The sequence below is a fragment of the Chroicocephalus ridibundus genome, chromosome 2 (assembly GCF_963924245.1).
Source record: "Chroicocephalus ridibundus chromosome 2, bChrRid1.1, whole genome shotgun sequence".
In the NCBI taxonomy this organism is placed as follows: domain Eukaryota; kingdom Metazoa; phylum Chordata; class Aves; order Charadriiformes; family Laridae; genus Chroicocephalus; species Chroicocephalus ridibundus.
In genome coordinates this window covers 1,422,890-1,448,440 of record NC_086285.1, presented here as the reverse complement: position 1 = coordinate 1,448,440, position 25,551 = coordinate 1,422,890, and the positions used below count along the sequence as shown (strand labels likewise).

The 25,551-nt window shown below is 52.9% G+C and overlaps 2 protein-coding genes across 3 annotated transcripts in view; one reads left to right on the top strand and one right to left on the bottom strand.

The window, feature by feature from the left end:
• Window positions 1–3,350, bottom strand: part of KIF9 (kinesin family member 9) — a 38,639-nt gene extending 35,289 nt beyond the window's left edge. Inside the window, exon 1 of the mRNA XM_063324202.1 lies at window positions 3,284–3,350. The gene's annotated coding sequence lies outside the window, so the exon portion shown is untranslated. The remainder of the gene's footprint in view (window positions 1–3,283) is intronic.
• A 70-nt stretch (window positions 3,351–3,420) lies between these two features.
• Window positions 3,421–25,551, top strand: part of KLHL18 (kelch like family member 18) — a 32,411-nt gene continuing 10,280 nt past the window's right edge. For both annotated transcript variants that reach the window (XM_063324206.1, XM_063324205.1), the window contains exons 1-4: window positions 3,421–3,628; window positions 19,981–20,111; window positions 20,305–20,445; window positions 23,247–23,445. In XM_063324206.1, coding sequence (XP_063180276.1) covers window positions 3,488–3,628; window positions 19,981–20,111; window positions 20,305–20,445; window positions 23,247–23,445 — 612 coding nt within the window. In that variant the 5' untranslated portion in view covers window positions 3,421–3,487. The remainder of the gene's footprint in view (window positions 3,629–19,980; window positions 20,112–20,304; window positions 20,446–23,246; window positions 23,446–25,551) is intronic.

The following is a 25,551-nucleotide window of genomic DNA, read 5'->3' as shown; positions in this document are numbered from 1 at the left end:
CTAATGGTACCGCGGGCGCCTTCTCCTTTTCCCAGACTACCGCAGCACTGCCAACACAACGCCCGCCGTAGAATCCAAAATGGTGCTAGGTTACCGTGACCATAATCTCTTGGCATGGGAGACAGTCTTCAAATAAACGATCTGTGAAAAAGCACAGTGATAAAGAAGTGCACGGATGTCACCATAAGGATTGCTTCTAAGTGACACGCGCAGAAAGCCGCCAAAAAATGTGCCAGCGCTGCCTAAATAAAGGCAGGAGCAGCACAGGTACAAACAAAATGAAAACAGACAGGGAGTTTTAACACTGGTAACCAGCGTGGAAATGCTGTTTGTCGGGATTGTTAGAGATCTCGAAACTCTGCTACACAAATATATCCCAGCGTTGGAGGGGTACGCGCTTTATTTAGAGTCACAGAATCATTTAGGTTGGAAAAGACGCTTAAGATCATCGAGTCCAACCGTTAACCTAATTTCTGCAGAGCTGCAGCAAGAAGCACAGCAGGAAAAAGGAGCAAGGGAAAATTTTAGGCAAAAACTCGTATATGAACCAGAGAGGGACAGAACAAACTCAGAACAAGTGGAATTTTCCTCACTGCAACAATGCCCATTGTTCGGCGTTAAGAGAAAGCAATTCCTCCTGGGAGTACTTACTAACATCAGAAGACGGGAAGGAAACAGGGAAGCACCTCTCTGGCAGACTCCTAACCGACAGCGTAGAGACCAAAAGCTCTCCAGCTCATTAGCAATACCCCAAGCATCCAACCAATCTGATTATTAATTGGGGTGGTTTTTTGTCTGCGGTGGACTTTTTTATTGAGGCACTATGAAGAAAACTACATGTTTATTGGTCAGCTAACCAAAAATGTTTCTGGCTGTTTCACCACTAAATCATCCTCCCTCAGTCCGAACAATAAATGTTGAAAGGACAAGAGCGAGACTTGCCATTACCTCCGCTCATCATTCAGCACCCGTAACGTGAACCAACCAAGCAAAGCGAACCACAAGTCGCAACTCGGGCTGTTGGTTTTGAAGCTCTTTATAACAAGGTGCCAAACCCAGGTTCCTTGGTCCCTCCTTATAGAGCAGCTGCAGCTGGCAGGATTCCCTTATTAGTTAGTCTCAAGATTAACGGACTATTTATGCTCAGAATTAATGGAAACACAATTATCTCTGCAACGAAGGCAGACGCCAAGGTGCGTAGACAAAGACTAGTGCCAAAGGGAAATTTTAGATGGAGATTTTGGGGCTGGTTGGCACAGAAATGTGCACTCAGAGCAATGAAGTATGGCTTTTGGTTCTGCCTGAGAGCCCTGAGCTCATCCAGCATGGACGGACAAAAGCTTGCGACAAATCATAGAATCATTGAAGAGAATCACAGATTAGTTCGGGTGGGAAGGGACTTTTAAAGGCCATTGAATCCATCCCCGTGCTATGAGCAGGGACATCTTCAGACCAGGTTGCTCAGAGCCCCATCCAACCTGGCCTGGAACATTTCCAGGGATGGGGCGTCTCCCACATCTCTGGGCAACCTGGGCCAGGGTTTCACAACCCTCAGCATAAAACATTTCTTCCTTATATCTAGTCTGAATCTCCCCTCTGTTAGTTTAAAGCCATTAGCCCTTGTCATAAGCACGAGAGGCAAACTGTGGAGGCAAAGCTGCTTTGAGGGGGTGTGACAGTGGGGCTGCCTCTAGAATTCAACCTCTAGTGATGCTTTGAGAGTCGAATCCAGCTGGTTGGACACCAAAAGTTGTGCCCCAGCACCTCAGGCCATCTGTACGCCCAGGGCCACCCCTGCCCCGAGGAGAACGGGGGAGAGAACGGCCCCGAATTACCTGCTGCCTTCCCCGCTGAGGACAAACAAAGCAGAGAGTGCAGGATGTGAGGTGGCTGGTGCACAGTGGCCTAGGAGAGATGACAGAAGAGGTGGGATGAGGATGTGTGGGATAATGGGGAACACAGAGAATGCCGTGGATAGCCATGCCCACGGCCCTGCTTTCTGGGGACATGGGCAAAGGAGGATGATTTGAGAGGAGTCTGGGGAGGAGGGGGGCTGCGGGGACAGGGGAAGGATCACCCATGTTTGAGCAGACCTGGGCGGGGAAGGAGATGGTGGGGAGACAAGGCCTGAGGAGGGAAATAAGGTCTTGAGGAGGTGAGGACAGGGGACAGCGAGGCCTACGGAGACATCGCCTGAGGTGGGGGGGGGGAACAAAGCTTGAGGGGGTAACACGAGGCCTTGAGGAGGGGAAGAGACCTTGAGGAGGGGGAAAAAGTGCTGAGGAGGGGAAGAAGCCTTGAGGAGGGGGATGAAGCCTAGAGGAGAGGGATGAGACATAGAATCATAGAATCATAGGGTTGGAAGGGACCTCTGGAGATCATCTAGTCCAACCCCGCTGCCAGAGCAGGGTCACCCAGAGCAGGTTACACAGGAATGCGTCCAGGCAGGTTTTGAATGTCTCTAGAGTTGGAGACTCCACCACCTCTCTGGGAAGCCTGTTCATTGAGGAGGGGACAAAGCCTTGAGGAAGGGAATGAAGCCTTGAGGAAGGGGATGAAGCCTTGAGGAGGGGGACAAAGCTTTGAGGAGGGGACGAGGCCTTGAGGAGGAGGACAAGGCCTTGAGGAGGAGGACGAGGCCTTGAGGAGGGGAATGAGGACTCGAGGAGGGGACGAGAACTTGAGGAAGAGGAAAAAGCCTCGAGGAGGGGATGAGGCCTTGAGGAGGCAACAAGGCCTTGAGGAGGGGACAAAGCCTTGAGGAAGGGAATGAAGCCTTGAGGAAGGGGATGAAGCCTTGAGGAGGGGGACAAAGCTTTGAGGAGGGGACGAGGCCTTGAGGAGGAGGACAAGGCCTTGAGGAGGAGGACGAGGCCTTGAGGAGGGGAATGAGGACTCGAGGAGGGGACGAGAACTTGAGGAAGAGGAAAAAGCCTCGAGGAGGGGATGAGGCCTTGAGGAGGCAACAAGGCCTTGAGGAGGGGAACAAAGCCTCAAGGAGGGAACGAAGACTTGAGGAAGGGGACGAAGGCTTCAGGAGGGGAACGAGGCCTTGAGAAGGGCGACAAAGCTTTGAGGAGGGGACAAGATCTTGAGGAAGGGGAGAAAGCCTTGAGGAGGACATGAGGCCTTGAGGAGGGGACGAGACTTTGAGGAGGGGCACGAAGCCTTGAGGAGGGGGATGAAGCCTGTGGGGCTGATGCGGCCTGAGGAAACAACAGTGCCGGGGGAGGCGGGTGACAACGCCCTGATCCCCGGAGGGCAGCTCCCCCACCTCACCTACCTGCGCCCCCTCCTCAGCCGGGCTCGGGCGAGGGGAAGCCGCGGCGGCTGTGTACGCCGTTGCCATGGCACCCTACACTTCCGGTTCTCTCCCGGAAGTGGCGGGAGGCGGAAGTGGGGGGGGAGGCCGCGCTACGGCGGCCGGGCGTGGACAAGGCGCGGGGGAGGCGAAGCGAGGTGGGGAGCGGCGGGAGCGGCCGGGAAGATGCTGGAGGCGGCGGCTGCCGAGCCGGAGCTGGATCCTGAGGACCTGGTGCATTTCTCGGTGGGCGATTTGCCCAGCCGCGGTTACGGCGTGATGGGCGAGATCCGGCGGCAGGGCAAGCTCTGCGACGTGACCCTCAAGGTAGCGGCGCGGCCCGGCCCGGTGGGGGCTAGGGGACCCCGGGCCCTGAGGGGGGATGTGGGGATGAGGGACCCCCTCCCGGTCCCTTTGCCGGGGAGAAGGAGGCAGCTGGGGCCCCCTCGGGTGGTGAAGGCTGAGGGTCCCTTTGGTGGGGAGAAGGGGGTAGCCGAGGGCCCCCCCGGCCCCTTTGATGTGGAGAAGGGGGCAGTTGGGGTCCCCTCGGGTGCCTTTGGGGGAGAAGGGGGGGAGCCGAGACACCCCCCCCCCCCTCCAGCCCCTTTGGTGGGGGATAAGGGGGCGCTGAGGCCCCCCCCGCCCCCAGCCCCTTTGGTGGGGGATAAGGGGGCGCTGAGGCCCCCCCCCAGCCCCTTTGGTGGGGGATAAGGGGGCGCTCAGGGCCCCCCCCCCAGCCCCTTTGGTGGGGAGAAGGGGGGAATGGAGGGCCCCCCCTTCCCATGGCTTTTGGCAGCAGTGAAGGGCGGTGCTGAGACCCCAGCCCTCTTAGTGGTGTATCTGGGGGTGCTGGTCTTCCCCAGCCAGAGGTGGGGGGGCTCTGTGAGGGCCCTTTTTGGGTGAGGGGGATGCTGAGCACCTCCAGCCCGGGGTGGGTGCCAGGACATGCCGGTGACACCCCATCCCTGATGCTGCCCCTCATCCTGGGGACAGGGTGGGAGGTGCAGCCTCCATCTCCATTGGGACCATCGTGGTTTTTCCAGCGGCCAGGCAGAGTGATTCAGTAAAATGTCTCGTTTCGGGAGGAACCAGACCCCCCCCCCCTCCACGTTCCGGTGGTGGTCCCAGCACTGAGGAGTGGTTTGAGAGGTGGTGGTGCATGTTTATGGACCAAGCTCTGTTCCAACCCCTGGGCAAAGAGACCTTTTCCCTAGGAAACCTTTATCTTTTAAGAATATCTACTTCCTACATCAAAGAAATCGTCTATAACCTGGGTAAATCCTCAGGATTGTGTGCCTGGCTCTGCGGGGGTGGGCTCTGGGGGCTTTGAGAGCGGCCAACGCCGGGCAGGAGGTGCTGGAGTCCTTCATGGAGTCCTTCAGACCAGGAGCTCACAGGCAGAGGAGTTTGTTGTGGGGTGGGTGCGACATGCACCTCCTGAGGTTGCTTGAGTCATTCCAGAATTAACTCTGAAGTTTAATTAAATGTGAAGGTGTTTCCCAGCCTACTCATGCTGAAACTTTTCACCTACCTCCCGCTGCCAAAGAAGGAGCCGGCGAAGGTTGTGCCTTTCGTGGGGACCGCAGGACGCATGATTGGAGTGCATCCCTGGGCTACATGGGGCTTCTTTGTCCCCGTCCATCAGCTGTAGCCTCCCGCAAAGAGGGACTCTGTTGCAGGCTGGAAGCTCGTTGTGAAGAGCACAGCCCTGCGCTGATCCTCCTTGGCAGTGGTCGTTACCTTCTAAGATGAGGTATTTGTGATAGTCTGTGCCGTAACATAGACTCACAGAACGGTTTAGGTTGGAAGGGACCTTAAAGCCCATCCAGTGCCACCCCCTGCCCTGGGCAGGGACACCTCCCACCAGCCCAGGTTGCTCCAAGCCCCGTCCAACCTGCCCTTGAACCCCTCCAGGGATGGGGCAGCCACAGCTTCTCTGGGCAACCTGGGCCAGGGGCTCACCCCCCTCACAGCCAACAATTTCTTCCCAATATCTCATCTCAATCTCCCCTCTGTCAGTGTAAAACCCTTCCCCCTCGTCCCATGGCTCCCCTCCCTGCTCCAGAGTCCCTCCCCAGCTTTCCTGGAGCCCCTTGAGGGACTGGAAGGGGCTCCAAGGTCTCCGTGGAGCCTTCTCTTCTCCAGGCTGAACCCCCCCAGCTCTCTCAGCCTGTCCCCACAGCAGAGGGGCTCCAGCCCTCCCAGCATCTCCGGGGCCTCCTCTGGCCCCACTCCAACAGCTCCGTGTCTCTCCTGTGCTGAGGCCCCAGCGCTGGAGGCAGCACTGCAGGGGGGTCTCCCCAGAGCAGAGCAGAGGGGCAGAATCCCCCCCTCGCCCTGCTGCCCACGCTGCTGGGGATGCAGCCCAGGCTGCGGGGGGTTTCTGGGCTCCCAGCGCACGTTGCCAGCCCATGGCCAGCTTTTGCCCCCCCCAGCACTCCCAAGCCCTTCTCTCAGGGCTGCTCTCCATCCCTCCATCCCCAGCCTGTGCTGGGACCGGGGGTTGCCCCTACCCAGGTGCAGGACCCTGCCCTCAGCCTTGCTGAACCTCATGAGGTCCACACGGGCCCCCTTCTCCAACTAGCCCAGGTCCCTTGGGATGGCATCCCGTCCCTCAGGGCTGACAACTTGACACTCAGCTTTGTGTCATCCGCAAACTTGCTGCGGGTGTGCTCAATCCCACTGTCCTTGTCATTGATGAAGCTATTGAACAGTGCTGGTCCCCATATGGATTGCTGAGGGACACCGCTTGTCACCAGTCTCCATCTGGGCATTGAGCCATTGACCACTACCCTCTGGATGTGACCATCCAACCAATTCCCCATCCATCCAACAGTCCGCCCATCAAATCCATAGCTCTCCCATTTAGAAAGAAGGATGTTGTGGGGGACCATGTCAAAGCCCTTACAGAAGTCCAGGTGGACGAGACCCGTAGCTCTTCCCTTGTCTACTGATGTGGTCACTCCAGCGTAGAAGGCCACTGGGTAACCTGGGGGAATTCTGTGACAAAACTGGCATTTTATTAGATTTAAACGGTGTATTGGCATGTCTGAGGTAGCTTCGTGTTGCAGAAGTCGTCTCTCAGGTCCTGCGAGTCCCACATCTCTGGGATCGCAGCGGTTGTGTCCTCTCGCTGGGCTTGGGCTGCTCTGCGCGGTCCGGAGGGAGACAATGGCGATGAGCTATACGACCGTGGCCTTATCTCAAATAAACGCCTGACCATTGTGCTGCAAAACTCGTTTGAATAAGTTTTCCCGTAGATTTACCACAGCAAAGTGCTTGTTTTTTAATCTTGCTTATCTCCCTCTCTGTACCTTCTGCGGGAGAGCGGGGAAACTTAAAGTCTTGAGGGCTGAAGGAGCTGTCGGAGTGAGCGCCCTGGTGACGCTGGGCAGCTTTATGGGCGAGGGCACCCTGTTGGCTCCGCTTTCTTTTCCTTGTATTATATTTTGTTCCAGGGGCTGTTGCTATCTGGGGAGGGTGCGGAGCCTTTCACCCCTATACAGGTTTAATATCTATGAAGAAAGATGTCTCCGTCATTCTTAAAATGAGTCTTAACTCTCTCTTCTGCCTGGTTAATTCTCTATTATGTCGAAGAGAGGCCGCAGCAGTGACTGGTACGTCTGGCAGAGGGCTGACGGTGTGTTTCCGTGTTGGTTCAAACAGTCTGCCTTTTCCCTCGTACACACGCGGCCTCAGAATCCCGAGTACTTCGTTGGGTTGATTCCTCTTTGTTGGATTGAGTCATCGTGTCAAAATAACCCACCTCTTTGCTGCTTCTGCCTCTTGAGAGCAGATTTCTCAGTGCCTGCGTGTCCCATGGCGATTGAATTAATGCTGCCTGCTGAATGCGAGCCAAGCTTTTCCTCCCCGTTGTTGGGTACAGGGTGTCTTCTCGAACTGCTGAATGTTTAAGAAGTCGTTTTTCTTAGCTTGACTTTGGAGGTGGCTTGGAATCCATTACCCGCCTCGAACGTGGCTGACGCAAAAATCTGCTCTTCCCCTGACCTTGCCGGGGAACACTTCCCGCCTGCCTTGGTGAAGCTGTACATCCAGGGCGATGCCGAAGGAGCCTGCCGAGGCTGGCAGGGACGGCGTTTGAATGCTCCTTACCCAAAATGAAGGTAGGAAAAAAAAAAAACCACTGAGAAGCATTTCAAGTCAATACCCGAAGGAGACTGAAGTGGGTCCCGTTGCACTGCTGGAGCCGGTTTTTCACACTTAGTACATTCAGGCTGTCGCCTCTATAAAGAAAAAAAGCTGCCAAACGCAACTTTGAGCCAAAATTTGGATTCCTCCTGATGTGGCCAGCGTTTGGGCTCGCAGCTGAAATGGGAACAAGTCGCGTTGTTGCGGCAGGGTTCAGGTTTTTCAGTTCAGGTTTTTTAGCGGCTTCTTTAGTGCTACCAATGTTGGGGTCAATGGCTGTAAACGATTCTCCCGGCCCACAGAAGTGTTTGCTGTACAAACAGGCCTAAAATTCTTAGGAAGTGTCGGTACTCTCGTTTGTTTGTTTTAATTATTCCCCTCGTAAAGCCAGGCGAGCGTTCATTCAGTAAATAGGAGGGGCAGGACTTGTTCTCCTTTCTCAGAAACCGTCTCGCTGCAGTTCGCGCCGCTCTGCGGGAGCCGGTTGCTGCCTCAGCAGCGTACGGCAGCTGGGTTTCAACGCGATTAAAAGCAAGAAGTGCTGATTTGACCGGCTCCCTTGGAGCTCAGGTTATTCAAACCCAGCTTAGGGAAATCTGTCACCGGCTTCTCGTGATCGCCCATGTGAAAACGAAGTTTCACGGGGCCGTAAGTGAGCTGCGCGTTTTTCCAGCGGCTTAGGAAGTGTTCATTGAGAGCCAAAGCTCCTTTCCTGCGCGGATGGCTATGGATTTAAGAAGTCCTTTTCTATTCCTGTCTCTCAAATAGCTGGAGGTCAGCGTTCTTCTTGAAGATGTTCCATCACGGGCATCTGTCCTTTCAGTCTCCCTTTGGTGACTCTCTGAAGGGTTTACTTAAAGAATAATTTCAGGATGGTTTGGTAGAAACAAATGGGAGTAAACCGGAGGGAGGAGGGAAGCAAGGGGGCACACCTGATTCTGTGGTTAGTTCATTTTCCTTGGGCGAAAGTAGGATTTTTTGGCTTACTCAAGCCAAATTTCTGCTCCTGCTCCCTTCTCTCAGGATCGCTGGGTTGTGTCTCAGCGTGGCCTTGTCTAGTTAAAAAAACCCAACTCTCTGCCCATTTGACCTGACCACCAGGGTAATATTATGGAAATCTCCTCCAGGTGAGACTTGTGTCTCTCTCCTCATCCAATATCCGTGGTGGTGGCCAAGTTGATGGTGATGGTCTGTGACAGGGAAACGCCAAGCCTGGAGCAATCGTCAAGCACGCAGAAGGGAAACTTTTGGACTTTGTTGTTGTTGTTGTTGAGTTTCCTGGGTTTTGAGGCTTTTCGCTACAGATACGGACCTGTGAAGCGGTTTGAAGAGCGATAAGACTTACCAAATTTTTTAGTTTTCAGTTTTGGACTGTACGCTTCGAGGCCTGATCGTAGAACCTGAAATCAGGGTGTCCAACAAAACCATCAGAGAAGCAGCCGTTCTCCAGGCACCTCCCCTTACCCGGCGTCTGGGGCCAAACTGGGGCTTCCAGTGGTGGAGCGAAGTTTGAATTGTCTGGATTTCTCGGGCTTGAAATGGGCTGTGAATGGCAAAGTCTACAGAGGCGCTAGGGATAAATTCAAATTTAACGTGCCTGGCGTCTCTGGCCGTGGAGCAGAACCTGCCGTAGCGACATCTCCTCTGGCTGCCACCTACTATAGGTCAGGCGTTGTCGCAGTTACCGATAGCTGGCGTTTTGGGGATGAAATCCGTAAGGTTTGATTTCTGTGTCCACCTCTTTTTTTATCTCCCCCCCCCCGAAACTGGATATAAAACATTTTCTTTCAGGCTGCCTTCACGATAGGGGACTTTTGGGTTGCTTTCTGGCTGCTTCTTTCCAGGAGCTACTACGCTTCTCCCCGGGGCTCTTTGTTCCCCGGAGCATTTCACCCTTAGCATCAATTTCTGCCTAAACGTGAGCTAGGAGCTTTCAGTTATTTCTACTCTCAGCACCGCTGTTGATTTTACTGTTTTGGTATAAATTAGTTATCTTTTTACTAAGCTCACTGGATGACAAAAGCTCTGCATGAAAGGTTTGGGCCCTCGTTGCTTTGGTTTCCTGTACGCAATAGCACGGCAGAAGCTTTCCCGTTTATTTGACGATGGATTTGCAGTCTCTTTTCTATGCCTGTGTGCGTCCTCAAAGCATTTTCGAGCTCGCAAATAAATGCTGCAAGAATGTCAGTTCGCTGGCACGCGCAGGTATTCAGGGGTTGCTATTCCCTGATCTGGAGACCCTGATGCGTTTTTTAATTGCAGAAATGAAGCTGCTCGGTATTTGTGTTCTTCCTGAGCATTGTTTGGTGGTTTGTTTGTTGTTTTGTTGTTTTTTGGGGGTTTATTTTTGAAGACAAATATCCTCCGGAGATGAAAGCTGCTCGGGCAGCTTTGTTTTCTGGAGTTTGCGTCTCTGCTTCAGGCCAAGGTACAAGTGCTCTCGGGGGACACATCAGCAGTTTGCTGGAAGCCTGCGCCACGCCATAAAACAGGGAAGCAATATTCCTCCGGTTTCTTCATTGATAAATTCGGGGTGTGGGGGGGGAACAAATGTCTTTATAGCTCCGGCTCGCTGCGGTCGGAGCCAGAGGAGAACGGAGTGCCGGGCTGGCACCTCCAGCGATCGTGGATGAACCTCTGGCAAAGGAGAGAAGGTTTGTGCCTTTCTGAATCCTCAAAGGGCGACGTTAGTGCGAGCTCCTCTCGTCGCTGCTGCTCCTCGTTTGGTTTGGAATCGCTCGAATGCCATATTTCCATGACTAACTCCAAGACTAATTGGAAAAGTCTCTTAAAAACTAATGCAAGCCTGGCAAGTTAAAATAATTCCAAGCTGTGGAGAGGTTATATTATTTATTTCACGTACAATGCGAGTTGGACTGGTAGGCGATAGTCCTGTTGGCTTTTCTCCCCTTTCTAATCACGGTTTTTTCCAAAGCAGACTGTTAACTCGAAACCTTCCAAACCGGAGCAGATGCACCCGGGAGAGCTGCCGCCTGCCAAGCAGACGCAGAGGTGGAGGAGCCTCCCTTTGTCCCCGCCGTGGCAGATAAGTGGAATTCCAGACAGCTTCAGGCTGCCTGCGTAGTTTCAGCAGGGTCCTCCAAAACCCTGTGCCGGGCTGCTCCGCAGACGTTGGAGCGCGTTTGTGAGATCCTTAAGGAAAACGAGCTCGGTGGGAGAGGGAGTGTCTTTTTATTTGAGGAGCTGGTAGATTTTAAAAAAAAAACACAGATAATCTGTTGTGCAAGCGAGACCTTTAGGTTAAGGATCTTATTTAAATCTTGTCATACAGCAGTAACGAGCTAATTGGGATTACGACTGGACTTGTTTTTTCACCCAAGGTCTCCGCTAGCGTAAACGCTGTTCCACTTATATATAAGTATTTTTAGTGCTTTATGAAGACATTAAACCTGAAGCGTTAGCAGAAACCACACATTTCTGCGCTAAACTTTTTCCTTGGCTGCTTTGGCCATGGCAAAAAGGCGCTACCGTCTGACTTCCAAACCCACTCGCACTGAGTTTTATTTGCTTTCCTTAAACCAAAACTTGTCCTGTAGCTTCAGGTGGGCTTTGGTGACCTGGGCATTTAACTGGGTGTCTGGTGGTGGCACTGGCAGGTACTTCTTGCCCATTGAGGATGAGGATGCTGTGGGATGAGTTAAGAGCAGAGGCTGGGCGTTCTCCGTGTTACCCTAGGGGTTGTCGGAGTATGGGAGAGATTTGGGGTTACTGTCGTGAAGAGGTTGGGGAAACGTGGCAGGGAGGGCAAAGAGGGTCCCTCAACTGCCGAGTTACCCTCAACTTTTGTTTTGCTGGTCCTTCAGGAGCGTGAATCGTAGAAATACAGAATGGTCGGGGTTGGAAGGGACCTTCGGAGATCATCTAGTCCAACTCCCTGCCAGAGCAGGGTCACCCACAGCGGGTGGCACAGGAACGCGTCCAGGCGGGTTTGGGATGTCTCCAGAGACGGAGACTCCCCCACCTCTCTGGGCAGCCTGTGCCAGGGCTCTGCCACCCTCAGGGGAAAGAAGCTCCTCCTCATGTTGAGTTGGAATTTCCCGTGTTCCAGTTTGTACCCGTTGCCCCTTGTCCTGTCGCTGGGCACCACTGAGAAGAGTCTGGCCCCATCTTCTTGCCACCCGCCCTTTAGCTATTGCTGAGCATGGATGAGATCCCCTCTCAGTCTGCTCTTCTCCAGGCTGAACAGCCCCAGGGCTCTCAGCCTTTCCTCATCACAGGGATGCTCCAGTCCCCTCATCATCTTGGTAGCCCTTTGCTGTCCCCTCTCCAGCAGTTCCCCGTCCTTCTTGAACCGGGGAGCCCAGAACTGGACCCAGTGCTCCAGCTGTGGCCTCCCCAGGGCAGAGCAGAGTGGGAGGATGACCTCCCTCCACCTGCTGGCCACGCTCTCCTGAATGCCCCCCAGGAGACCATTGGCCGCCTTGGCCACAAGGGCACGTTGCTGGCTCGTGGGCATCCTGTTGTCCACCAGCACTCCCAGGTCCTTCTCTGCAGAGCTGCTTTGTGAAGGAGGGCAGGGCTGGAGACCATCCCTCGGGATGCGTTCCTTGCCCTTGTCCCCATGGGAAATGGAGAGACCGGGGTCCAGCAAAGCTCCTCTGAATTGGAAGTGGATTATCTGGGAGCGTGTGTTCGTGTTGTACATGCAAAAGGGATGTCCTTTCTGGTTCAAAGTAATTAGTTGCCATTATGTCAGCAGGACTCTAATTAGTTGAGACCAGAAGGATGTGGGACTTAATGGGATCAGTCTCTTGCTTTTGCACATGCCAAGTTTGATCAAAACTCTTTCACGTCTCGTCCAGCTACTCCTTGGGTGGGAAGGTGCGGATGGGGAGGAAGGATGTTTATCTGAATCTCTGAATTTTGACACAGGATCTCTTGAACTTTACGGTTCCGTTATCTTCTGCCTAGCAAAACTTTGCTGCGCTGGCTTGGACATTAGCTTCATTTCTGCTACGGCCTCTCTGTGGCTTGGATGTCAGGAAAGATGTATTTTTTTGGAGAAGATCTTTGCAGCAGAGAACTCGAGAGACTTAGCTCCGCTGATGCCCTGAAAACAATAGATGCCTTTATTACGCCTACACCGTTTTTCCTCTGGAGAAAGCTTCGTTGTACCCTGGAACTTGTTAACGTTTCGTGGCCGTGGGAGTGGAAGGGAGAGCGTGCCTTTTGTTACTCATCTAGAGAACACGTTGGCAGGGAACTCGGTGATATTGGTGGTCAGAAAGGATGCTTCGCGAGCAGCGGTGCCGTTCTTGTTTCTGGGCAAACGGCATCTTTTGCCTTAAGAGAAAGGCCCCTGTAGTTATATATCGTAAAATAGCACATCCTTGCGTAAAGGTGGAAATCTTCTGAAAGGTGAGATGTGGTTTTTTTTCAGGCTGTGAAAGTCCTGCCTGAAGGAGTTATCCTCGAGCCTCTTCCCAGTGAGCTTGCCGATGTGGAGTTTCTGGGATATTTCTCTTTCAGGGGGCTTGTATAAACAGAGCCTTAACAGCTAATTCTGGCTTAGTGACGTGGAGATGATTAAGTTTGCGGTGATTTCATTCGTGTCTGGAGACAGTCCTGAACTCCCGGCTCAAAAAGCGAAAGATAAATGCGCTGATCTGTGTTTAACTGGACAGGAGCGCCTGATTTCTCTCACAAGCGCGGGCATCGCCGCGCAACAGTCTGTTCTTGCAAACGAGAGCTTCCACCTTCAGCTGCGAGCTGAAATCCCCAACCGAGACTCCGTTTTGGGCGCGCGTCCCGCGGCGACGCAGAGCCAGGGAGGCCAAATGACGGAGGGACGTCCCAACTTAACAGAGGTTTCTCGGCGGTTTGCCCCGCGACTTTCAGTAGGCGATAAAATCCCGCTGCCGGCAGGGAGCTGCTGCTGTCGGAGATGCCTGGGGCGTATGCAGCGGTATAGAAATATAAAATAAAAAGGAAGATCGTTCATTTGAGGCGACTCTTGAATCCGGACGGAGAAGGCAGCCGGTTCCCAAGGCCTGCATGGCCAAGTTTGAGCTGCTCTGTAAAATCAAAACAGGAACCGAGCAGACCATCCCTGCCGGCTGCGCTTAGTGAGGACCAAAAATGTTTTTTTTTCTCTCAGCCAGACAAAGCTTTTTTTATATATTTTTTTTTTTTATACATATATTCTACTGGCGCTTCTGGAATTAGCGGGCAGGGCTGTGGTGGATTTTGAGCAAAGGGAAAGCCGTCAATGGCGGGGTGGAATGGTATCCCGAAGAGCGTTACTCCTTTTACTTTAGCGTTACGTGAGCGTAGCGTGACTCCGTCAGGTGTAGGGAATTTATTTGGTGGGAAGAAAGAGAGCTTGCTTGGCTATGGAGAGTTGGGAACACTTTTTGAATCCGAACGCACGAGGATGAACCGAGGGGACGTGCGTTGTGTGTTCGTCCTCGGGACTGTTTTTTACCTTCTACAGGAAAAACAGGTATTGTCCTTCGCCCGCAGCAAGAAATTTAGCTGTTCCTTCGAGACTTGCCATTAAGTGCTGCTGGTATGAACACAATGATAGCTTCTAGACCAGAGATCCCCAGTTATAAATCTCCCCGAGGGCTCCCTATCATTACAGGAGCAAGTTTAAAAATAAATAAATAAATAAGGAATTGCAGGTTTCGTCTTGTCCGGTACGAGGAAATAGTTTCCGTTCAGCTGGTGGCGATCACAGCGTGGATCGCTCTCCGCGGCTCTCGCTGCTGACAGGGGCCGGTCCTGGTCCTCCCCCTTCCCCTGCTACGACAGCAGAAAATTATTCCCTTTTTTTTTTTTTTTTCATACAGCTTATTTCTGTTTTATTTCCCTGAACAGCGAGGTCAGGCGGGTGTTATTACCGGCGCGAGGGAAGCGGTTGTGAACTGCGTGGCTTCAGCGGCGCCGCCCAGCTGCACCCCGCGCGTTGCCCGTGCAAGGCTCGTCCCCGGTGCGCTTAATGTGTTAATTGGGGCGTTTTCCAATGTGAAACCCTTTCCTTAACGAAGGGTGAGTACCGCAGCGGGGGAACCGTCCTGTCCCATGGGGCGGCTCGGAGCCGGAAGGGTGGCGCTGCCCAGACACAAGGTAATTCCGTCCCTGTGATGATACAGCTCTCATTAACCTGTCGGGAATCTTGCCGAATGACTATAAATGATGGCTTTTGCGATAACCGGGCGTATTATTTATAATAAGGCTGTTTGGTGGCAACCCATCGTGGGGTGAGATCGCGGCGATGCATCCCCGAATCCGGCGGGCGGTGGAAAGCTTCACCTCTGCGCAAACCCTCGGACGGCGCTAAAATCTGTTGTGTTTGGACTTGGAGCATAAAGCGTGTGTTCCGGTTTGATCCCTTTCTGCCTTTCCTAGGGAGACGCGGTTTAACATATGCATCCATCAGAGAGGCAAGGTCCAAAAAAAAAAAAAAAAAAAAAACCAACCCAAAAAAACCCCCAAAAACAGGCTCGTGCTGCGAGCGGGAGGCAGAGGTCTGGAGCTGCGGGGTTGAATTCCTCGGAAGAAAAAGGGGCAGGCGGTTTCAGACAGTATTTTTCGGGTTCGGTGGTGACATTACTGGTGGCTTTCTACGTGCCACGGTCCTTCAGCGGTGCCCAGAGTGACAGCACGACGCCGCGCGGAGAAACGCCGCACCGGCACAGGATGTGGGAAGCACCGATGAGCTCTTCGAGGGGTGGGAAATCCCCAAGGCACAGCAGGCGGGATAAATCCCGGCGACCGAAATCGGTGAATTTAACCGTGACGTAGACGGTTGTTGTCCGCCACGGATCTGTTTTAAAGCTAAATCTATTTAAAAAATAAATTTCAGACCGGTGTCCCTTCTCTTATTTCCCAGTTATTTTCAGGTAGTGCGGTTCTCTTCCGAAAGAGAGGGCTCTTTCTCGTTGTTGGGTAACACTGTAGGCTTGTTTATTTTGAGTAAATATAACCTTGCTGTTGAAATCGGTGTTTGCTTTAATTATAAGGTTAATTTTCCTTGGAAGTGGAGCAGTCTGAAGCAGGTGTATCGCTTTAGTAGGTGCCTATTCCGTTGTAATACCCCTTCTTATTTTTAAAAAGGCGAAATGACACTTGAAGAGCTGCGGTCTTTGGCAAATGGTGTTTGGGTGGAAATGAAATTCGGCTAAAATTTGGGTTTTTTTTCTCGCGCCCTCAACCCCGCTGCCTGGATGGGAACGCTCGTCCAAACACGTCTCGGAGTTAAGAGACGTATTCAAGCCAAATAAATACTGCAGTTGGACTGACCTTTCTTCCAGGCACCACAATGTCTTTCAAAATTTTAGAGATTTGGAATTTAGAGATTTTTAAAGAGGCCTTGTTTCAAGCCAGAGAAATATTGAAAACAAAAATGGAGCTTTCTTGGTTTTCTGGGACATTTGAGACAGCCGGGAAGGGGTTTCCCCGTAGAAAATCTGGGTGCTGCTGGTCGGTGACTCCCGGCGCTGCGCTCCTCTGCCCTTTAGCTGACAATATTTCAGCCCCCCCAGAAAAAAGTATTTTAAAGAGTTGTATCTCGCATGAAAGAAAATAGGCTGGAGTTTTTAATCGGCCCTTAACCAAGGAACAGACCTCTCTCGTGCTGCAGGCTTCATCTGTGGGCGCTCATCTCTTGCTTTAGCAGTGGTGTCTGTCCCCCAGCTCTGAAATCATAGAATGCGTTGGGTTGGAAGGGACCTTTGAAGGTTGCCTAGTCCAACATCTTCAACTAGCTCAGGTTGCTCAGAGCCTCATCGAGCCTGGCCTTGGATGTCTCCAGGGATGGGGCCTCCACCCCCTCTCTGGGCAACCTGGGCCAGTGTCTCACCACCCTCATTGTAAAGAACTTCTTCCTAATGTCTGATCTAAACCTCCCCTGCTCTAGTTTAAAAAAAAAATACGCTGTTAAAGCTTAGAACTTTCTCCACACACGGCAGCGAGGAGCTGGGGAAGTGACAAGGACGGGCCAGGTCCTGCCACCGAGATAGGAGAGTCCTCCAGCAGCTTCTGCCGGCTCTGTGTGAGATGTCCCAGGCTGGTGGATGTTGTGGGCGATGCACGAGAGGTACAGCGTTAAGGTATGTCAATAACGAGACTCACTTCATTCGCTTCGCCGGTGTTTATTCCTCCCGTCGACGGGCCGGTGGAGTGGCTTCATCCACGGGGTAGGAACGGCCGGGAAAAGTCGGAGCTCGCTGAGCAGGTCTGGCGTTGCTGAGCCTCGGGGCTGGAACGTGGACGGGCTGAGCAGCGCGTTAAGTCATCACGGTCAACCAGGTCGTATCTCAACCTTCCCCCAGCGAGAAATGCCAAACGAAGAGCGTCGGCACCCACGTCTCCTTGTTTCCCTGTCTTAATCCTCTTGCGCTTCTCTCACGAGAAGAGAGAAGCGCTCAGGGGTGCGCAGGTTCTTGAATCGCTTCCTTCCCCTTACGGGCTCTTTCTCATTAACCTCAGTGGATTTATAAGCGTGTTTAAATATCTTAGGGAGGGTTTGCGCACGCTTGCGAGAGGCTGCGTAAAGTCAGGGCTCTGCAAAGGCTTGTCCCTTAAACTGGGGCTTGTAGCCTTGAGCTCGGTCCCTTCTCTGACCGTGGGCTCCTTTGCGAGTCCTCCCACTCTCGACTCCTCTTGCCGGAGATTCCCCATCCCTCTGCAGGCACCCAACGAAGCTGCCGATGATTTTGCATGGGCTGTGCCCGTACCCTGGTCCGGGGCTTGCTGCTGTAGCACCGGTACAGCTTTAATCTTAATTTCCGTGCTTGTCCTTACCAGCTCGCCGCTATAAAATATCCATCCTCTTGCTTTCATTACCTTATTCTCTTCTGCTTCTTCCTTTTCTCTCCTGGAACACCGTCTTAGCCTTCGTCCGCCAAGAAAACCCCTTTATTCCTGCCCGTGTCCCCACCATGGTCTGGCTCCTGCTCGGCTGTCTCAGGAGCTCGTCTCCTTCTCGACGCCGGCACAGGAGGTGGAGGTAAAGCACGAGATCAATTCGAGTTATAATTTATATACAATTAGAGTTAGGAGAGGCGGGAACGGAACAGCAGAGTATTTGCTGGGGTTTGTAGCACAGCTCTCAGGTCCGGGAGCCTCTGGGATGTTTTACACGTGGTTTTGGGTTTGTAGAAGGGATTGATGGTGGCCTTTACCCATCTTGAACTAACAAGTCACTGTACAAGTATATACGGGAGGGGTTTTTTTTTCCGTCAGCTCCGATAGTACATCCCAGTTCGCTTCCTGCTTTTGCTCTGGGTGTTGGGAATTCTGCAAAATCCAGGACGGCGGGGTTTGTCGGGGAGGCTAGTGAATCCAGGCGGAGTGGCCAGCACGGGCAGGGGCGCAGGCGTACCTAATCCAACCGGGACAGAGGCAAAGCTCTCCGAAAGCGATCCTGCCGCTTCCAGGCTGCAGCAAGTCTTGGAAGCCGTTTGGCTGGATGTTTGTAGCACAATTTTTTTCTTTTTTCTTTTTTTCTTTTTTTTTTTTTTTTTAAACTGGGAAACTCGGGCAGAGCAGACGTGCGCCCGCAGCCGAGGCGCGCGGCGCTGCCAGCTGACCGCAAGCTCAAATGTGAGCGTCGGAGTCCCAGGCGTCGTGCGGGCCGGCACGCACGGCCAGCAGCTGGGCGCTCAAGCTGGTTTGAAAAAAAAACAACCACCTTCTAACAGCATTTGTGGCAGTTTAATGTGCTTTTGTTTAAAAAGAAAGAAAAAAAAAAAAAATCCCACCGCTTGATTATTCATCTTGTGTAGTGGCCAGTTCTGGGGGTTTTTTTTGTTTTTTTTTTTTTTGGTTTTTTTTAACGTGTCAGGGATTTTGCTTTCTAAATTCCCAGCAGGTCGTATTTACGGGGTGTGGGAGCTCAGGGCCAAGAGGGGAGAGGGCAAGGCGCGCTGTTGGGAACCCTGAAAACCCTCAATGCAAACACCATTGTTTTTTGGTGGTTTTTTTGGTTACTAAGCTGCCTAGACGCGAAGCTTTTCGTAGAGAAGGGCTTCTTGGATGACCTGGCGAGTAGACGACCTGCTGTGCCGACTCGTCTCGGCAAAACGAAGCTCAAATGGGGAAAAATCTTGCTTAACGGGGAGAAAAGAGTGGTTCTGCACAAGCTTAGATGGGCACAGACTGGCGTGAGTCGGGTTAGCCTGGAAATTGGGGGGGGGGGTGGAAAACAAGCTCTGAACCGACAGAGAGAAGCAGATCTGTGTAATTCCGAAAAGGATAAAACATCGTATAGCATCTGCAGGAGCGAGAACCGGAATTGGATGCAAGAAGCCGCTTCCAAGCCTCGCTCCGTGGCTCGGGAAGGCTCTTCCGAGGATATAAATGCGAGCGTTATCTAGCAGAGCCGGTGAAAGTGAACCTGCAGAGACTTAAAGGAGATGAGGCAGCGTTGAGCCTCTAGGTTGTAGTGAAGGTGACTGGCTGCCAGCGTCAGCTGAAGGTACCTGATGGGGGCCCGAGAAGAAAAATGTGCGGGATTTAACCTGTAAGCCGGCCAGCGGGTCAGAGGAAGAAGAAGAAACGGGCGACCGCGTCTCCCAGCTTTCGGTTCTGCGGAATCACTGCAGTCCAGGACTCGCGTAGAGCCTTCGCGGCTGCGCTCGGGGTGTCCCGGGATCAGCCGGGGGACGTGGGGCTGGTGTTGGCCAGGTGTTGGGGGCAAGGTGTTATCTGAAGCGGGGCCATGGGGCAGGATTTCCTGCGCCGAGCGGCTGGGGGAAGCAGGTCTGAGTTTGAAACCCGTGTGCACAGTTGAATACCGACTTGATTTGTGTAAATATATGGTTCATAGAATGGTTTGGGTTGGAAGGGACCTTTAAAAACTATCTAGTCCCATCCCCTGCCCTGGGCAGGGACACCTCCCACCAGCCCAGGTTGCTCCAAGCCCCGTCCAACCTGGCCTTGAACCCCTCCAGGGATGGGGCAGCCACAGCTTCTCTGGGCAACCTGGGCCAGGGGCTCACCCCCCTCACAGCCAACAATTTCTTCCCAATATCTCATCTAAATCTCCCCTCTGTCAGTGGAAAACCCTTCCCCCTCGTCCCATGGCTCCCCTCCCTGCTCCAGAGTCCCTCCCCAGCTTTCCTGGAGCCCCTTGAGGGACTGGAAGGGGCTCCAAGGTCTCCGCGGAGCCTTCTCTTCTCCAGGCTGAACCCCCCCAGCTCTCTCAGCCTGTCCCCACAGCAGAGGGGCTCCAGCCCTCCCAGCATCTCCGGGGCCTCCTCTGGCCCCGCTCCGACCTGGACCTTCTCTGTTAGCCGAGTGGAGTCACCCCACTCTCGAGCTGTAATACTGTTTTATCTTTGCCCAGTTGACCGCTCATGGTGGCTTATGAGTCTGGAAAATTGTGTTCAGAAGTTTGAATTCAAGAGACAGGCTGCTGTCCTGTTTGCAAATGGAAGTTGTCCAACTTTCAGCCCTGGGTTACTGCTGGGCTGGCAGAGCCATGCTACAGTGAGTCATCTGGACCATGGTGCTGGTGGTGGACGGTGCTGATCTTCCCGTCTTCCCCTTTTCTCTCTTTTTAGGTTGGGGACCATAAATTCAGCGCTCACCGGATCGTGCTGGCAGCTTCTATCCCGTACTTCCACGCCATGTTCACCAACGACATGATGGAGTGCAAGCAGGATGAGATTGTCATGCAGGGGATGGATCCCAGGTAACGTCCCACGTCCCAAGGCACGTGAACGAGGGCATCCAGAGGGACCAGAGGTGCTCTGCGGGCCTCGGCGTTGTGCGTGCAAGGCTTGAAAGCCTGTTCTCCATGTGAATGGCACTAGAAAAGGGGTTTCTGTTAGTAGGGTCCCGTGCTAGCTTGAATTCAGTGGATTTTCTGCTCTTTCTCCCCCTAGTGCACTTGAGGCTCTGATCAACTTTGCCTACAACGGTCACCTGGCCATAGATCAGCAGAACGTCCAGTCTCTGCTGATGGGGGCAAGTTTCCTTCAGCTGCAGAACATCAAAGATGCTTGCTGCACTTTCCTCAGAGAGAGGTAAGAGGTCGTCTTTCGGCTGTGCTTACTGCTCCTGAACACCAGTGAGGTTCCAGTCGCCTGTGTCTGATTTGGGAGGAAGAGGGATGTCTCCTGCCAGCGCCATGAGGAGCTCAGCGTCTCCCGAGACTCACCGTTCACACAATCACAGAATGATGGGGGTCGGAAGGGACCTCTGGAGATCACCCAGTCCAACCCCATGCCAGAGCAGGGTCACCCACAGCAGGTGGCACAGGAACGCGTCCAGGCGGGTTTGGGATGTCTCCAGAGACGGAGACTCCCCCACCTCTCTGGGCAGCCTGTGCCAGGGCTCTGCCACCCTCAGGGGAAAGAAGTTCCTCCTCATGTTGAGGTGGAGCTTCCTATGGTCAAGTTTGTGCCCGTTACCCCCTGTCCTGTCGCTGGGCACCACTGAGAAGAGCCTGGCCCCATCCTCCTGACACCCCCCCTTTCAGTATTTATAAGTGTTGATAAGATCCCCCCTCAGCCGTCTTTTTTCCAGACTCTTTTTTTTTTTTTCCAGACCGTTCTCATTGCCTAGAAAATAACTTCTCCGGCTTATGACGTGCTGCAGGTGGGACACAACGTATGGCCTTGGCCAGCCGTGGGAATTAATACCTAGAGCAAAACAGAGCCAATATTCCCCTTTTTAAGAGTGAGCTGGCGTGGTGCGTGACCGCCTCTGCCGCTAACGAGCCCGTCCTCGCAGTAATTACCCTTCCTGCTCTTGCGTGCGTAAGAGGGGAGAAACAAAAGGGCTCGGCCAAGGAGCTGGACAGGAAGCCGTGGCAGAGCCTTAAATTGATCCCAGGTTTTTTGTTTTGTATTTTTTTTTTTTTATTGTTGTTTTGGGGGTTTTTTTTGGTTTTGTTTTTCAATTCCCTCGCTGGTGTTTGGCCGCGAGATTGTTCCAGCAGTGTGATTTGGCAACGGAAAAGCTGGGCTATTCTTTGGAAACGTACCACACGCGTCTTCGGATGGTGCCAGCGAGTCGTAACGTGGTTTCATTCCCCCTCCCTTCCCCAGCTTGATTTCTCCGCAGCTGTTCAGCGTATTCCGTGGCGTGGTGTTAAACGTACCTACCAAATAAAGGGAACGTCTCCGCCAGTTATTTTTCTTTCCTGCTACATAGAGGTATTCTAAAACCGTGGGTTGGGGAGGAAAACGAATGGTTTTCCTCCGCGTTTAAGGTGTCTCGGTTTTCAGTCCCCTGTGCATCCTGAGCTTCTGCAGTTTGTTTAAAATTAGGTTGCGTAAGATCACAGAGTATTCATTTTTCCTGCAAAAAAAAAAAAAACAACCCCGAAACATTTTATTTGAGGTACTGGATATGACACCGAGCTGGAAAGAGTTGGGTTACATTGATTTTACATTTTAATTTTTTTTGTTTAGTCCCTGCTAGCTTTAGGTATCTATGTCTAGATGAAACGAGGCGATTTGGTTCGTCGGGTTTAGCTGCCACGGTTCTCCCAAACCTACCAGGAGCAACCGAGCGTCCTAAATTAAGCCCTGTCGCTTTTTGATTAATAACGAGAAAATTGGTGGGCTCTGACCGTCCTGAAGAGCTGGAGCACGCGCGCTGGGCTCTCGTTTTGAAATGGAATTGAGATTTGGGATATTTTTAGGCCCCTGTGCATGGACGGCTCCGTAGGGCTGTAACGGAGCCCTGAGAGCCATCCTGGCGTGACGGTCCCCTGCCGTCGGCGCTGTGGGTTTGCTCTTAGCCCAGGGCAGTAACTGAGGGACAGAAGCGATGTCACATCCTCGCGTGCACCCGGACACCGCTGTCAGCAGCTGAGCCTGGCTTTTGCGGACCATTAGACATCAGAACCCAAGGTATTTTCTCCGTAGAGGCCGTATTTAGTTTAATATCTGATTATTAGAGCCCCAAAACACAACTGTTGGCTCCTGTTGAACGGTGAGATGCCTGTACTGGGCAGGGCTTCTTGTTTGGACGGGAGCGTCCAGGACACACACCTGTTTGCGTAGAGCACACGTCAAATTAATATCGTCTTCTCCCATTTCTGCGTGCCGTGAAGTGAGCAGCTTTGTGCAGTGGCTGTTTGGCTGTGCCGGAGAGGGGTTCGGATCCGCAGCCGTACTTTTCACCATCTGACCTCCAGTTGCCAAAGCATCTTTGGCGATAAAGCCTCCTTAATCTCGGGAAATGGCTTTGTGAAGCTGTAACAGACGCTGTTCTGCGGTACTTTAAAAGGTGTGAGACGAAAAAAGGAGGCTGATGGTTGGTATTTGCGCAACGTGCTTGAATCCAGCTTTGTCCAACAGCGGAGTTAAAAAAGAAGGTGCTAGATGCGCAGCCCAGGCACCCCGAGATGCGGGAGGGCGGCGTGGCTGTGCAGAGCCCCACGCGTCCCCTCTGCCGACGGCCTGCGGCCTTCACGCAGAGCCAGCCCAGAGGCTCCTCGGCGGGTCTGGGGGGAGATTTTCAAGTTGTAGTTTCCATCCTCTGGCTCTGCTGTGGATTCACCTTCAGATCAAGGCCAGGTTGGACGGGGCTTGGAGCAACCTGGGCTGGTGGGAGGTGTCCCTGCCCAGGGCAGGGGGTGGCACTGGACGGCCTTTCAGGTCCCTTCCAACCCGAACCATTCTATGATCTCTGTGTAGATAACGCTCATCAGTGAGCTGGAACCTGCCGTCGTTGAAGAAGACACAGCTGTGGCTTTCACTGCACCACGTCCCCCCTGAGGCTCGCGTTGCTTCACTGAATCGGTTTGTAATTCCTTCTGTCCTTCCATTAACCTGACGTTACTTTTGCTCTCCTTTTTTCTCCCCTTTCCCAGACTTCACCCGAAGAACTGTCTGGGAGTGCGGCAGTTTGCAGAGACGATGATGTGCGCGGTGCTCTACGACGCTGCCAACAGCTTCATTCATCAGCACTTCGTGGAGGTATCCATGTCCGAGGAGTTCCTGGCGCTGCCTTTCGAAGATGTCCTGGAGCTCGTTTCCAGGGATGAGCTCAACGTGAAGTCCGAAGAGCAGGTGCGTACCTGGCGTAGGTCGTGGCAGAGGCGGTTTTTTGCTTGGAGGGTTTCTGGTCGCTTGGGAATGGAACGGGATATGACCCTGTTCCTTGTCTGAACGAAGCTGAGAAGATGCCCTGGCACAGGGGGGGACACTTAGAGGTGCTAGCCAGAGCTGTGATGACTCCCAGAGCCCCACTTCTCCTCCGCGCTGCCGACGTTACCCTGCTCTGAGAGTTGCCTGGTAGAGTTTCTGGGACCAGAGATTTTGCAAAACATTGTTTTGAGGTGTTTTGATTCATCGGCGACAGAGGCGGAGCCTGGTGGCTCTTGAGGACCTTCAGCTGTGCCCCTTAGTCGGTTGCCAGTCCCCGGGAAGAGAGGCGGAGGGTGCGGGCAGTAGCAGGGAGCCCTTCCTCGTAGAGCCCATGTTCAAGTCCGAAGGAGCGCTCTTGAGGTGTAAAGAACTTGCTGCGAGTGCTGCGGAGTTTTGTAACGAATGTTCCTCTGAATTTGCCGTCAAGAGGCTCCTCTAGACTGTCTTGCTCCTAGGAAAAAAAAAAAAAAAAAAAAAGCCAAAAAAAAAAAAACCCAGAAAGCAGAGCTGAGCAACCTTAGGGACTTTTCAATGGCCTTGAGAATCCCTCAGTGCTGGGCTGACAGTCCGCAGGAGAAACAGAACCTGTCCTCGAGCCAGGAAATCCGTCCTGCTCTTTCTGAGGAGGTGACAAATGAAAAGCAGACCTACGGCTACCTCCGTGTAGGGTAAGAGAGTGCTTCGTTAGTCAGGCTGGCCGAAACGCCCCTGAAACAAGGAGGGAGGGGAACCTGCTTCACATTCCAGCCATGTTTCTATACCGTACCACAAACTGGTTTCTTGCTGGTTGTTTTTTTTTTTTACCAAGTGGATCCTTTGTGGAGCAGGTAAGACTCCAAAGAGTCTGTCCCCGGTGACGTTTCCTCGTGCCCTGCCACCTGCAAGCCGCTTCTTCAGAAATGGCAGTATTTTAGTGCAGTTCAGCCTATCTGCTGGTCATAAAGCACCTTGTAGAGTAGAAGTAAATTTGGGGTGGTTTTTTTTTTTTTTTTCAAGCTCGCCATGGTTCTGTTGAAGTACTTTCGTGCTGAAAACCTCAGGAACGGGGATGTGAGAGACTCCTGATCTCCACCATAAAAGGACTTCATAATTTTATTCTGGTCAACGGTACTGCCGGAATTTTCTCCGGCACCACGGGTTGCAATAAAAGACCACCCGAAGTGGGTGTAATCTGGTTTAGAGGGCAGCTATCCTGCCGAGGTGCCAACCGTGACCACAGTGACCAGTTCTCCCACAGCTTCTAGGAGACGGCGGTGGGTTTGTGGTCTCCCTGAGCTGAACCCATGAACAGGGACAAGGCTGCAGTGTGTGATGTTGGCCTTGGAGTGTGACCTCTGGGCAGCGTGACAGTGGGGCTCTGCCTTGGGTGACAGTGGTGGGACTTGGATGTAGTCATCTGGGTGTAAGAGCAAGAGTGTAGAGGGACAACGCGGCTCAGGCTTTAACTGTGAGAGTCCCGTGGACCAAGGAGTGCGTGTCTCTGGTTAAATTACTCACCAGGCTCCTTTTGTCATCCGGAGTCATCCAACACGGAGCAGATGAAATGTCCTTTGAAGAGTTCCACCTCTGCAGCATCTGCAAAGGGAGCCTGGAGGGACCAGCTCAGCTCTAGACATCTAACGTGTAGTTATCCAAAGTCAACGGATGAATCCCTCTCATCAAAACTATCTTCTAGTTTTGATGAAGCAGCACCATTCTCTTTTTTCTTCCCCCGTTTGCTGATTTTTGACACTACATAACCACAGTTTTGCATTCTGTCCCACCTTCTCTAACTAAACGCTCTTCCCATCTCCCTCATCTCCCTGCACACGTTGGTACTAAACGGACCGTCTCGTGGGACAATAGCTCAGTGTTATCGCAGGCTAAGTCAGGGGCAGAGAAAGCAATACCAAATCACAGACTGGTTTGGGTGGGAAGGGACCTTAAAGCCCACCCAGTGCCACCCCCTGCCCTGGGCAGGGACACCTCCCACCAGCCCAGGTTGCTCCAAGCCCCGTCCAACCTGCCCTTGAACCCCTCCAGGGATGG